Below are 14,016 nucleotides of genomic sequence, written 5' to 3' on the forward strand. Positions count from 1 at the left end.
AGGCTCTGAAATAGAGAGCGCTATTCTGCAGAGCCTTTGGCTTCCCTTCACCCCTCGTTTCAGCCCATCTGAGGTCTTTAGTTCTGGGGGCAACGGGGCAGTAATGACAACGCGGGGGCTTTGGAAGCGTTGTCGTCTCCGTGCCTTCGTGATGCTGATATCAGGCCGACGTTGAGGTGACTTAAAAACGAGCCCAGCAGAGGCTGAGGCTGCGGAGCCCGTGGCTGCGGGCAGCTCCCAGGTTAAGCCTCCCCCAGTTCCGAAGTGAGGGGCAGAAGGAGATAGGGAACCTCTGCAGAAGGGGCTGCTCGGTTCGCTCATTTGCATCTCAATCCCCACAATGCTCTTCCGGCTACTCACAGCTATTCCATAGTAGAGCTCTTGGCTGAGATCTGGGAACACGCTCAAAGGGTGAGGCAGCTTTTGGATGCACTGAGCTGTTTTCTGTTTGAGCTGTGAAAAGCAAACATCTTTTCAAGGGAGAACACTCCGAACAGGAATTTATTTATTTTCATTTACAATTCAGGAAGAGCGAAACTTCAGTGAAATCTGGGTTGGAAATATTGTATAATATCACAAGGAAACATAAATCCTCTGCAATGAAGGCTTCACGCTGCCCCGAAAGCAGAAGCTGCTGAGTTATTAGGCTGGCCTAAGCTTCTGTGGCTGCAGAACTGGCGGCACAGGTTCTGGAAGCAATTCCGTGCACTCAAACACTCAGACCCCACTAAAGCTCCATCACCTCCTCAAGGAGCAGCTCTACAGATGAGGCTCTGTGCAGCCACTGAGGCCATTCGCTTCCAAGTTCTCTTTGAGCATTTTCTTGTCACAGATCCAGGCAAAGCTGGGGGGGATTTTAAAGGACCCGAGGAACAGCAGAACCTGCTCATGGAGGGGGGTATCTTTGCTTTATACTCAGATGTGCACTAAAAATCGAGTGGTGATTAGAGATGGGCTCAAGCTCAGGTCTGGATTTACATCTTCCTCAAAGCACAACTGCATTTAGATGTACGGTGTTAGGGGCAGAGCTCTCCTGCCAAGTCAGGAACCAGCTGAAGGCACTTTCAGATGTGGGACTGGGGTTAAGCACATCCCAGATGAATGTGCAGTGCTGGTTTAAACAGCGGGGCAGACCTAATCTGTTGAAGTCTCACCCTGCATCACTGTCCTGAATTCATAGAAGTTCCTGGAGAGCCTCACCGGTCCCTGTGTGGGTTGTGATGTGCATCCCCACATTCTGCTGCTCCCAGGCAGCTGATTTATTTTCATGTTCCTCAGCTTGTGGGAGGTGGATGAGGTTCTGTGCAACCCCACAGCCCCTCGCTGGCCACAGGAAGGGAAATCTGAGCCTTTAAAGGAGGAGGGGAAGGAGGAGAAGGAGGGTGATCTCTGGGAAGGCAAAGTCAGAGCTGAACAGCACGCATGGCAAAGCAGAAGGGAGGAAAGCTGTAGAAGGATTCAAACAAGTCACAGAGAGGATGGGAGACAATTAACACAGGAGCAATATTAAATAAATACCATTTGTAAGGTGAATCCAGTGGACAGAGAGCAGTAAGAAGAATAATGAAAGAGAGAGAGGTTCAGCAGCAGAATAGGCAGTGGGAAATGTGTGTGTGCAGTGAGGGGGGGCAGAGCTATTGCTCTCATGAAGTTAAAGTTAGTACTGGAAGTACACTCATCCATAACTGCACCCTCCTTGTTCCTGCTTACCTCTGTTATTACCTACAGCTGAGCACAGTTCCTGCTACTCCTAAATCTCTGCTCCTCACAGCTTTTCTTAGTTTTGATGCGCTTGTTTGCTTTTAATGGAAAAAAACGGAGTGTAATAGAAAGCAAAGAAAAATAAGAACAATGTCATAGAAGGAGCCAGTGTTAACTGTATGATTGAAATAAGCCACAGGACAGTGGGATTTGTGATGGAAGAGTGTCGATGTGGAGCCAGGCAGCAATGCAGAAGCATCAGAGGAGGGGGCAGGGAGCAAAGCAGCCACTCTCCCTTGGCAGCTCTGCAGCTCCCAGTCCCTTGGCATGTCTGCAGCAGCAGCACAGGCAGCTCCCACCCAAATCAATGGGTGTTGCTGCAGGCACAGAAGTGAGACTTTGGTGTTTTCAGTGCCTAATTGTCTGATAAACAGAAAACCTCTGGGAAAAAAAAAAAAAAGTATGTATATATATATATATATATGGATATGGTAATTACAAGACATAACATCAAAATAAAGGAAGAAAGAAGTGGAGATGCCCAGACTTGTGATGTGGCCGAAGCAGTAGGTGTACCTACAGTTTGGCTCTCAGTGCACCCGAGAAGGTGAAAGCAGTGATGCTACCCCTGCAGGCAGCAGCTCATTTAGTTTGAACTCTTAGAGACATTCAGGACAAATCCATAGTTTGGCCGATATTATGAGTGCAGATTGTACATTCCTACACCTCCAGGTGCTGGCAGATGAACACCCCTTTCTCCCCACGGTCCTTATTTTCATTTCAAGGATATGGAGCAGGGAAAGCAGAGACACTCACACCACTGCAGGGTTTGAATGTGAGGGCGCAGGCAGAGTCAGGCCAGGTGGGAGAGGGTCGTTCTGCAAAGGGGCATTTCCCAAAGCAGCACTTTCCTCAGGCCGGGGTAGCGGTGGTTCCTGTGCTTTTCTCCTCCGTTTTCCACTCTCCAAACACCTTGAACTGTTAAGCAGCACAACCCAGGCAGACAGGAATTCGCCGTTTCGCTCTTCGCACATCAAACTGAAAAGCAACCGAGGGAATCGCAGCCTATTGAGAGGATCAAAAAGGTGACACGAAGCACAATAGAAGACAAAGAAACGGAGATCATTCGCCATCCCACACAGCAGCGCTGTCTCAGGACCCGGGGACCCAGGCGGAGGATTTAGTGCCTAAGCCCGGAGACTCCTCGGGGCTGCGGCATTAACTCATGCTCGCATGCCTGAGACCGGATAAAGCTGAAGTCAAAACCAAAAGACCTCTAAAAGAGGCCTCAGCATTTCGTTGTTTTGGGGATAGCCCCGCAAGAATCAGTGTTTTCTTTTCATTTCACAATAACCCAGGTATCCAAAACGCCGGCCAAAAGGGGCTCTGAAACTGCGCGTTTAATCTGTGCGCTTCTTCAAGAGGCACGATTGTTTATTTCGAACATCTAATGAACATTAATTTCCTGCTTTAGAAAAAGCAATTTATGCCACTGGTGGAGCTGATATTTATCTCCATCATATCCTCTTGGCCGGCTCTGCTTTTCATTTTCTGCTGCTCCCCTCCTGTGTGCTCTGCAACCTGCAAGCTCAGCCTCAAGCGCGTTCTGGGCTTTCCAACACACAGCAAGAGGATCTGATAGGAGCCCCTTGTAACAGAAACAAAGCGACAGAATATTTGTAACAGTGGCCTGAAAACAAAAATATGTTTTCCCTTCAGCTTCAGAGCTCAGACTGACACCAAACAAACCCACTGCTTGCCAGGATAAACAGACACGTGTGGTGTTGTTTGCTGCATGCCCGCCATGAAATAAAGACACTGACGTGCATCTCAATGCAACTCTCCTACAAATTGTGTAAAAAAAATAATTGTGCGCTGTTTATTCGTTGCTGGGTTACCGGAAGAGAATATTTTTTGCAGACAGGATGAACTTGCAAGGTAAATAATTCAGCTTCATCATTTGCAGATTTCATGCTCCATTTTGAGCAGCAGCTCCACCTCAGATCCGAGCAGAGCAATGTTTCGAGCACTCTCTCTGAGCCACGTTCGGCCCGTGGGGTAGTTTTAATATGACAAACTTCTCTCCAGATAAATCAGCGGTTCATCTGGTTTTGCTTTTCAGTGAGCTTTGCGCTGTTGTTATTAACAGCACCCGGATTTTCCCTTCTTTTTAAACCCAATCGCTCACTAAATGAGTGATTTACTTCTTAGTAAGTGCTGTAGCATTAGCAGAGAGGAAAAGCTGAAAGATCTCTCTGTATGCATAGAATCTGCCTGTGTAATGCTCCTATCAGTGACGTTCTGGGAGAAATACCTCTAATTCTGATTAAAGCAGATCAGGGATTGTCAGAGTAATCCATAAATTCCTACATTATTACATATTTGCTTAAGGAAAAACAATGGCTCAGATCACCAAATCGGGTCTGTGGCCACTTCACAAAGTAGAGTCCTTTGTGCTGCTCTGTGGCAGTGTTTGCAGGGCAGAAGCATCAGAAGGAGGGGGCAAAGGGCCAGGCAGCCCATGTTCCTTTCACACCACCCAGCTCAGCAGTGAGGAGCCTCCTCCAGAGGCCTGAAGCTGAGAAGACAACATTCATATTTTGCAGCGTTTCCAGATAACAAGCAGTGCGTGCACTGGAAGAGATGCTGTGCTTCCTTTGAGGGGTGGGGGCAGCCCTTTCCTTGGTTCAAGGCATGTTTTGGCTACAGAGGCTTTATTAGGTCAGATTACACTGTTATTTAGGAGCCTGCAAAGCTGACCGCAGAGTTATCCCAGTGATAAGTAGGAGGCTGAGGATGAGGCGAGTTCAGTTCTCTGTCAAACCCGGTACCCAGCTGTTTACGTGGCCCTCTGAAAGTCATTAATCTGTATTCTGAATTTAGTTGATGGGCAGTTCTGAAAGTCAACTGACACAAATCGGTGGTTCCACGGCCATTTATTTTTGTGAGAGTGGCAAAGACAAAACAATCTGAAAGCCTGAAGTTGTGGTGCCAGGCTTTGTTGAGGCTAAAGGGTCTTAATTTGGAATGGCCCAAGGACAATGACAAGCTATCACCTCTAATGAAAACTGAAGTGCAATGACTAGGGAATTAGAAGGTACCTTGAGTCAGAAACACCATGATGCCAGAATCCATCTTACTTTTAGACTATGCCATAGTCAAGCACATTTTCCTTCTTTGAATGCTTTTGGAAGCGGTATTTGACTATCAGTTCTGCAGTTCCTTGCTTGGTGATTTCAGATGGGAGCACTCAAAGTATATTAAGACAGCAGGGAGGAAATATGTTTCTATGTCTGCTGCTTTCTCAGACAGGATTCTGGCTGAAAATACGATCAAATCTATTCAGGAGCAAAAAGACTCGTGTGAGGCTTTGAAGGAAAAGGAAGCTGCTGCTGATTTCACGAGCCCAGGAAGAGCTGCAGGAAATCTCCTGCTAGGTACAAATCTTCCTTAACCTCACAAGGCCAGCTTGGGCCTTATGGGCATCTAAATGCTTGAACACACACAGGTCTGACAGTCGGTGTCTCTTTTCCCCTTCAGCGATCTATCTCCAGCCAACAAGTCTTCTAAGCAGAACTCTGGAGATCTCATTCATCACTCAGATCAGCTGCTATTTTTAAGTTTCCCTCTTTCAGTCTACAAGAGATTACTTTCCTCTGCATTGAGAGTTTCATCTCCTGCCACTTAACAGACTTCTTTTTTTTCTCACAGTTTCATCCAAAAAGGATGAGCAGTTTCAAGAGGAAAAAAGAAGCAGAGCTAACCCAAACGGTCCATGATATTTGTGGTTCTATTTCATTTCATGCCTCCCTCACTTCACAGCACTATAACCTTTTTGAATTGCCCTCTGTGATATCCACTCCTTCACTGTTGACCATTGCTCACTTATTCATTGCTTGTTGGATCAGCTGGGCACTTGCACAATCAAGTCTTTGTTATGCTTTCAGACAGGCTGCAAGCCACAATATTGAAGCAACACAAGGACTGTTTCCTCTGCTGGTATTCTTCTTCCCTCACATTTAGGAAGGCAGCATCCTAAATGCATGAAAACGCACATGAAGCAATTACAGCCATAATTCACACAGTAGTTCTCATTGAACTGGTTACACAATGTCTTTTCCCCTTTAATTGTCCTACCAGAGTGGAAGACACAAAAAACTGAAGAGTTTTTGCAAGTTGGTCAACTGAGAAACGAGGATTTGCTTCTTTAAGCAGTGCATCAGGGAGCAGCTTTATTTAGTCAATCAGTAGACGGTGGTATGCAGTGAGCAGGGATCCCTGCTCCCTCCAACCAGTTAATTGGCCCAAACAAATTGGAATGTCATTTTCTAACTAATAAGCATTGACAGTAATGAAGAGCAACTGCAGGGATGGAAGGAAGATAAAGGAATGCACATACCAAGGTTCTGCAACAGTATGAAATGTCAAAGTTCAAGTTTACGTGCATAATAACCACAGCAGACACGTGGGTTTTTGGTTGCCTAATAATGCGAGAATCCAACATGAAGACGCTACCAAATACAGCTTTACAGGTTTTAAAACAAAATTAAACGTTCTGTGTGCATTTATAGATGTCCCAGTATTTGAATATCTGCAGGATGTTCATCCTGGGTCCAAACACCTGTACACCCTGAAGCTGCATCTCCACATGCAGAGCATTGGATGCAGCACAAGGAGCAACGTTAGCAAAATGTTATTTTTAGTTTATTTCATTAGAAGTCAAAATGAGGATCTTGGCTTCGCAGGCGGTGCAATTAAATTTCTCTGTCTTGCAGTAGAGAGGAAAAAAAAAAGAAGTATCTTACTTAGGAAGGGAAAGTTAAATAGAAGTGAAGTAGATGGGTTGGATTATGGAAAGAATAAGAGTATTCAGCAGAAGTAGATGAGAAAGTATTTTGTCACAGAGAGGGAGAAGCAGAGTCTTTGTGTATGGTGGTTTATTGCAGGCCCTAATGGCATCAGGATGATGTTACCAGGGAGCCTCCACACAATGAAATAATTTACTGTCATCTCTTATATCCTGCTAACACAACAATGCGGTCCCCACAGGCCTATCCTAAAACAGTTTTGATAGCCAAATTCCATTTGCAGCTCTGCCACAGAAGATGTCACAACCCTATCTTAAAAAAAAAAAAGAAAGGAAAAAGATTCATACTTGAAACAATTTGCAGTTTATTCACACAAAATGTTTGTGAGTTGATAACGTCCTTTACAAGGATTATTATACAGCCAGATCTGCTGAAGCCTAAAGGGCTGCTGACCTTTCTGTCCTTTCTCACATCTCACAGTGCTGGCAGCTCCCACAGTCCCCAGTGCTGCACGGGGCCACAGCTTCTTCCCAGCACTCTGAAGCCCAAGAAAAGCCACGAGAGCCAGCCGTGTCCCACTCCCACACTTCCTCCCATTGGGCTCAGTGGCCCAAGAGGAGTGTCACTGCCATCAGCCTCGCACTGACTGCACCCCAGGCTGGGCCTCCATCCCTCCCACACCCCAGCAGCAGTGCACTGTTGGAAGAGATAGGAACAAGGCATCACGGACACCCCTTGCACAGCTTGTTGGCCTCCTGCCTTATAGAGCACGGTGTCCCCCAGGTTAGCAGCACATTTATCAGACAGCTCCAAGGCATCCCTGGCCTCGAGACCAGTTATATTCAGAATAGAAAGCACACAGAAATGGGGTAACAGTTCTTCAGTGAAAGAGAACAGTTTCCTGTCTTTGTTCTGCTCACATCTGGTCAATTTTCTGACAAGAATTACATCTTTACTACTCTTTTACAACGCAGAGCCAATACAGCTGTAAGGGCGTGAGCCGCTCACTCAAATAGCCTTTGTATTATCAGCTGAATTATTAACTCCAGTGAAGCTGTAAAATCTGTTTTACTGAAGATGCGTGGATGTGAGAGAACATTGAATTTCATAACACAAGGTGAGTCTGAAGAATTGGCATTAACAGGAACATGGAAAAGTATTCCTTGCTTGAAAGTTAAACAAAGCTAGCATGGAATTAGTGACAATAAACTGTATTTTAAGAGCAGTTTTTCAGAGTAGATTAGCACAGTAAGATTCATGTAAGAAGTTATAAGATATGATATAATGTGATATAATAAGATATGTATTTTATAGGGAAGTATAAAGATTTAGAAAACCTACTGAAATCTGTTTCTGATGAAGATGTATGAAGTTAATGTTGCCACGTTCTCTAGAGCTGCACAATTCAATAAGCTTTTCTTCAGAGGCCTTTGGCTAATCCATCATTCAAAACATTATTCTTTCCCCTTCCTGTCTGTATGTCATACAAAGATGTGCATCCAATCATTGTCTTGTGGATCTCTGCATATTATACACATCTCAGTTCCTGCTCTGTATACATTCCTTTGTAGGGGTATGATTTATTTCTTTAAGCATTTTCCCATCTTAAAATGTCAGATGCTTCCTGTACTTATATAAAAAGAAGTTTAACCTCCCAAAGGTATTGGAGTTCAACAGAATCCTCAGTGTGGACAATATGAATTCAGCAGTGAATCCTTGGGAAATATACAATTCCACCTATTATCGTCGGCTCTCTGACATAACTGTATTTCATAAGTGCTTCACACTTCAGTCAGCACAAAGATCAAAGAGAGGTACGGCTTTGAAAAGCCAAGAACCTAAGCTGAACCTTCTAAAGGTTTACTCTTCTTCAAGTGGAAGCTTTGATTCTCAAGGGTTATCACTCGTGGTGCTCAGGAACTCATCAAGATTAGGAAAATGGGATTTCAAAGCTAACTGAGGCCTATTTTCATTATCTCCATCTGGCTATCTCTTGTAAATAACATCTTCCCCCAAACAACTGACTTACAAAACTTTTTCGGTAAGTAAGGAAATATCATTATTACTTTACTGGGTTTCACATTGGTTACTTAATAACAAAACCAAACCGTATTAACCGAGGTGGTTATACCACAGTTGGCTGCCTACCAGTGGGCTCTGCCAAACAGCAAGTTTCACCAGTTAAACATCAAGATGTTCCTTTTAATGTATTTGTTATAAGTGTAGCATTGTATTAAAGCCCTCCTTCCAGGAAAGACAGCGAAAAGAACTTTAACTTTGCATAAGGCTGCCCAGTTATTGAAGCACAAGGCAAAAAACTGCTCCATCCCTTACCCTCATCTATCTGCAAGGGGGTAAAGCAAGTCCAGTCTCAATGCCATGCAACCACATCCACCAAAGAGGTGTGCCCACTACAGCAGCTGAGTAACAGCTCCAACAGAACAAGGAAAACCTTCCCAAAGTTACAGTGTGATCCTCCAAACGGATGAGAGGACAAGAAATGAAAGTGCATGAGGAGCGGATGACTGGTGGTGGTCAAGAAGAGTACATGTTTGGAGGTGTGGACTGGTACTGAAATGAATAGGATCCTTCCAGTTCCACACTGAGGTATCTGAGTCCAGGGCTGGTGTTAACAGAATATTTGTGACATTTGCCAACTCATAAAAACAACCACAGGCTTCTCCAGGTTGATTCATTTGAAAAACAGAAACAATCAACAGCAATATCCTCTATAACGACAGCAAACGTTTCAGAGAGAGCAACATATCACACAGCAGCTCCTCTTTAGACAGCAACAGCACTTTTCAGAGAGGCAATTCAAATTCTATACGTCCAAATTAGAAGATGGTTTCTTTCAAGCAATTAACCCTGCAATTCCAGCAGAGCATCTGAAATCTTGAGTACACAGGGAAATTGGCCCAAGCAACTGTTAGGTACCGGTCCCCACTAGTAATAAAGGAGGTGAAGGCCAAAGGAAGGCATTAGTAACTCTTGTGCAACTCCCTTAACACAGCGTACATGTGTAACTAATTGGAAACCAGTAAACAATTCTGGCATTGAAGCACAAAGCAGATAATCTCACTCACACTACTTCAAGTCATTTTCTTCTCATGTGGCTGCCTGGAATAAAACTGCTAAAACACTGTTTCCCTCATGCAGAAAAAGATCTAGGGGATATAATAGATCACAAGCTGATTAGGAGTCAACAGTGTCAAGCCATTGTGAAAAAGGCAAACACTGCACTAAGCTGTGCAAACAGGAGTAGGGCTGCAAGACGTGCAGTAATCCTGCTCTGCTCAGCACTGCCGCAGCACAGCGGGAGCTCGGGGCGTCCTCTGCTGAGATGTGAAGTGCCCAGAGTTCAGAAGAGAGATGAGAATAAACAGAGCTAAAACACCACCAGCAAGGAAAGCCTGAAGGAACCAGTTGCACGTAACCTATAGAAGAGGGCAGGGGGAATGGAGTTGATTTGCAGAACACTTAAAGTGTGGCTGCAGACAAACTTGTTTCCTGCTTGTGGGTTAGAGGAAGAAAGTCAGTTTGGGATGGAGTGTGCAAGCCCTAACAGGCAAAGGAGGGGTTAACAGAGGCATTAGTGAGAGCAGCTGAGAAGGCACACAGCTGCAGGGGATAAAAACACTCAGGAGAGGGCTATCAGAGGACCCTTAAGGAGGGAGGGGGTTGCTAGTCCTTCTTAGGAGGTGAGGAGTAGATTTTTGGGGATGTTTGGCTGTGTCTTTTAGTGTTAAGTTTGTTTAAGGTATTTTAGGCTTAGCTCTAGCAGGTTACCGGTCTCCTCATTTGTATTGGTTGCATGTATTTGGTTATGCATTAGGTGTACTTTTGCAGAACAAAAGCAATTATCTTTATTTTTACACTGTTTTTGCCTCTGGTCTAAGATGTGATTGAAGTGCTGAATCCATTAAAGGAGAAGAAATGAAGGATTTTTTTTAAGGGAAGAATAGTTGAGCCTCTGCTAATAGAGGGCTTAAACAGAGGAACTGTACCATAGGAACTGCAGCTCTTATTCAGGGGATAGGGATGATCGGCAAGAAGTTGTGTGTAATAAAAGGGAAAATATTAGGCAATAAAACCAGCTCTAAATCTGAGAGCTATCAGGTATCAGGATCTCTTTGCTAAGTGGAAAAGTTGTTAACCCCTAGGCTGTAGGGGACTTAGATATCACAGCAAGATCTAAGGTAGGTATTAAGAAATTCAGTGGGTGAAGATGGTAAGGAGTGGAAGACGTGAAGATGTTGAGGAATCTCTGTTACTGGAGTGAGACCTTTGAGAACAGGACAGCTCTTGTCAGCAATGGCAAAGGTGATCTCATCTCAGGACAATAGGACTACCACAATTTGCTTCTGGAGTCCTTGTTCTGCTCAGCAGTGCTGTAAACAAGAATACTGCATCTCATTCCTTGTCACTTGGCTGTGATACTCTATGAAAATCAACTGAGCGGTTTTGGAAGCTCAAAACAGTCTCTGGGGGAAGCTGGGTGCTGAGGTTGGAATCAAGTCCCACTGAATGGTTTTTGTGTGTTTGTGGGCCATTAAAACTCTGTCCAGGAGACTCCAAAATGAAAAAATCCCATTTGAAATAAATGCATTTAGCTGTGCTCTGTGGTCAGCTACAGAATGTAACTTTGAAAGTGGTTTTGATTGGTTCTCTTTCCTTGGGGGAAGGAAGCGAGGGGTTCCCTGTGTGTCTTGTAGGCTGCTTTGTATCATCAGGCATTGGTCTGAGTGAGCTTCTGTGTGGTTCAGTGTTGGTAAAGCAATGCTAACTTTGTTAGATAAGGCAAAGCATGCAGGCAACGTAGACATGCTAGCAGTCCCTGTCGCCAGAATAACTGATGGCACTTAGCAATGCTGTTCGCTGAGAGATTAAACCCAGGCTGGATGGGGAGAAGCTGTGCAGATAATTCCAAATAGATTCCCGGGGTGAATTACCGCTTGGCTGCCTTCCTCACCTCCTCAGTTCTCAGCCTGGTGTGCCAGCAAACATTTTAAGATAGCTGTGCTGTGTTTGCTCCTCGAATTGTCTGGCTGTGTAACAGGCTCTCCAGATAAACACGGCTAATCTCAGGGTTTTTGCTCAACAAGGATTGCTTTGTGTTTTAATCATCCTGAATAGGTTGTTGTGCAGGGCCTCGTCCTGCGGTCCTTTTTAGTTGTGAGTGGTTGCACGACAACAGCTCCACTAAGCAAATGATTGATGATAATAATCATTGCCAGTGAAAAATTGCACGCGTTTTAAGGAGATTAGGAAATAACAACATGGAAAACAGGGCTGTTTAAAGCATGAGGATGTGCTAACCGGAACAAATATGAACGGGACGCGTGGGAAACTGCGGGCACACTGATTAATTAGCGGCTATACAGCCAGGCTGGGCCGAACCATCCCGACGACGTGAAGCTTTAAACCGGGCCCGACCGCAGCACCGCCCCAACACTGCTCTTCCGGCCTCTCCGAACCGCCTCTCCCCGCTGCTGTCAACGGGAAGGGCGTGAGGGAGCGGGGCGGGTCCGGAGGCGGATCCTGAAGTGAAAAGGGGCGGCCTGAGGGGCGGAGGCGGCCATGGCGGAGGCGGAGAGGGCCGCAGGGAGCCCCCCCGGCGCCGTGCAGGTGGTACGACGTGTCCGGAGGGCGGAGCGGGATCCGGGCGGGAGGGAAGCGCCGTGTTGAGTTGTGCTGAGTAATGGTGGAGGTGCTGCGAGGGCAGGTCGTGTGTGTTGGATGTTTTATTGTCTTCCATTTGGGCTGGGGCCTGTGGGAGCGAGGAGCTGAGTGTGTTCGGTTGTGTGGACTTCAGCCCCTGCCATGGGCTGCCCACGGCCCATCCATGTCCTCAGGCACCTCCAGGGATGGGGCACACAGCTGTGGGCAATGCTGGGACCTCACGAGTTAAGGATTTCCTCCTCGTATTAAACCTAAGTCTCTCCTCTTGTACTTTAAAGCCATTCCCCCTTGTCCTATTGCTGTCTATCCCTGTAGGAAGTTGATTTCATTCCTGCTTATTATGAGCTCTCTCTGTGTACTGCTGTCAGATCTCCCCTCAGCCTTCTCCAGGCTGAACAAACCCATTATGCAATGTCAACCCCTGCCCAAATTTATATATGTACCACTGGTATGGTTTGGCAGCAGTTCATCTTTGTATTTAGTGAAGCAAACATTCTTGTACTGGAAAGCAAAGTAGCATAGACAGTTAGGCAGGTGGAAATGAGGAGCTTCATAGAAACTCAGGTCCCTTGCTGGTGTTCTGAAAATCTTTCTAGACTCTATATAACTTGAGAGATAATTTGTGAGATGTGACAGAACTGGTAGGTTTCTGCCAACGACCTCATGTGTTAGAATGGTTTGGGACAACAGCTGATTCACAAGCTTTGTTTCAGGGTAGCATTCAGACTAATGTAAAATCCTCAGTGGTGTTTAAATGATTATTTTAATTCATTTTCCCCACCCGGGTGCAAAGGTAGGAGCCAGTATGAACTGAAATGTGCTGAAACCAAAAGCATCATTTCACTTTGGAGCTCTCACTAGAGAAGGATGGTGGTAATGCCAGAAATAAGAGATTTCTTGGGCATAGGACATTCCATTGCTCGATATCTGACACTTCTTACTATTACTTTAAGCTCAAGTTTCTCCATTTCAGTCTTGCAGTTGAGTTGTTTTTCTGTAGTGTAGCTGAGAATGGAAGGAAGGATGTTTTTGTTGAGTAATACATTTGTAGAAGGGAGGGAGATGAAGTATCCATTAACTGTCCAGCATTGCCATTTTTACCATAGATCAAAAATTATTTAGCAGAGGAGCCAAGAATTACGGTCTGCAGCTTAGTGAGTGCAAAACTACTACACTAAAAATGCCTGAAATAGCTTCAGACTTCATTCTAGTGTCACAACCAGATCTGGTTCATCATTCTGTATTTTAATTGTGCTTAATCTATAGGCCATGAAAGGCTTCTCTGTTTGATGTTGCTATAAATCAATCTCAGGTAAAGGAGAGGATGATTTTGACACAGAAAAAGACCCTTGTTATTTGCAACTTATGTCCCTGTGTTGGTTTAAAATGGTTTGAAAGTGCATGATGTGTATTTCTAGTTCTGTAGTTTTCGAATATAGAAGTGGCTGCTGAAAAGAGAACTTGAATGATAATTTTTTGGGCTGTGAGTGGGAAATAGTTGTTAATGAAAACTGTAGGATAGGATTTGAGAAGTGAGGGGAGAACTGTTCCAGATCTCTGTGATGCTGGATGTCAGAGATTGGCTCAGCAGAGCAGTGACAGACTGCACACTGTGATACATCAGTGGTGATGGAGCTGATGTTGACCTCATCTTGAGACAGAGCAACTCGACAAGATCTCATGAGGTTACCCTCAGCTGACTTTGTCCTGCTAATCTGCACTTGTGAGATGTAGCCTCTTAGTTGAGGCTTATTCCTCTTTAAATAAGTCAAGGAGATTGGTGTGTTCTGGCCACGCAGTGGTAGAGGCCAGCTTACGGGTACTC

The 14,016-nt window shown here is 45.1% G+C and overlaps 1 protein-coding gene across 8 annotated transcripts in view; it reads left to right on the forward strand.

The window, feature by feature from the left end:
• The first annotated feature begins 10,987 nt into the window (after positions 1-10,987).
• B3GNTL1 (UDP-GlcNAc:betaGal beta-1,3-N-acetylglucosaminyltransferase like 1) overlaps positions 10,988-14,016 on the forward strand; it is a 98,382-nt gene continuing 95,353 nt past the window's right edge. For 2 of the 8 annotated variants that reach the window (XM_015879846.2, XM_032448305.1), the window contains exon 1: positions 10,997-12,140. In XM_015879846.2, coding sequence (XP_015735332.1) covers positions 12,090-12,140 — 51 coding nt within the window. In that variant the 5' untranslated portion in view covers positions 10,997-12,089. Of the gene's footprint in view, positions 12,235-14,016 lie in introns of all 8 variants that reach the window. The other 6 variants (XM_015879847.2, XM_015879848.2, XM_032448306.1 and 3 more) reach the window with 6 other exon arrangements.

The sequence above is a fragment of the Coturnix japonica genome, chromosome 18 (assembly GCF_001577835.2).
Source record: "Coturnix japonica isolate 7356 chromosome 18, Coturnix japonica 2.1, whole genome shotgun sequence".
Taxonomy (NCBI): domain Eukaryota; kingdom Metazoa; phylum Chordata; class Aves; order Galliformes; family Phasianidae; genus Coturnix; species Coturnix japonica.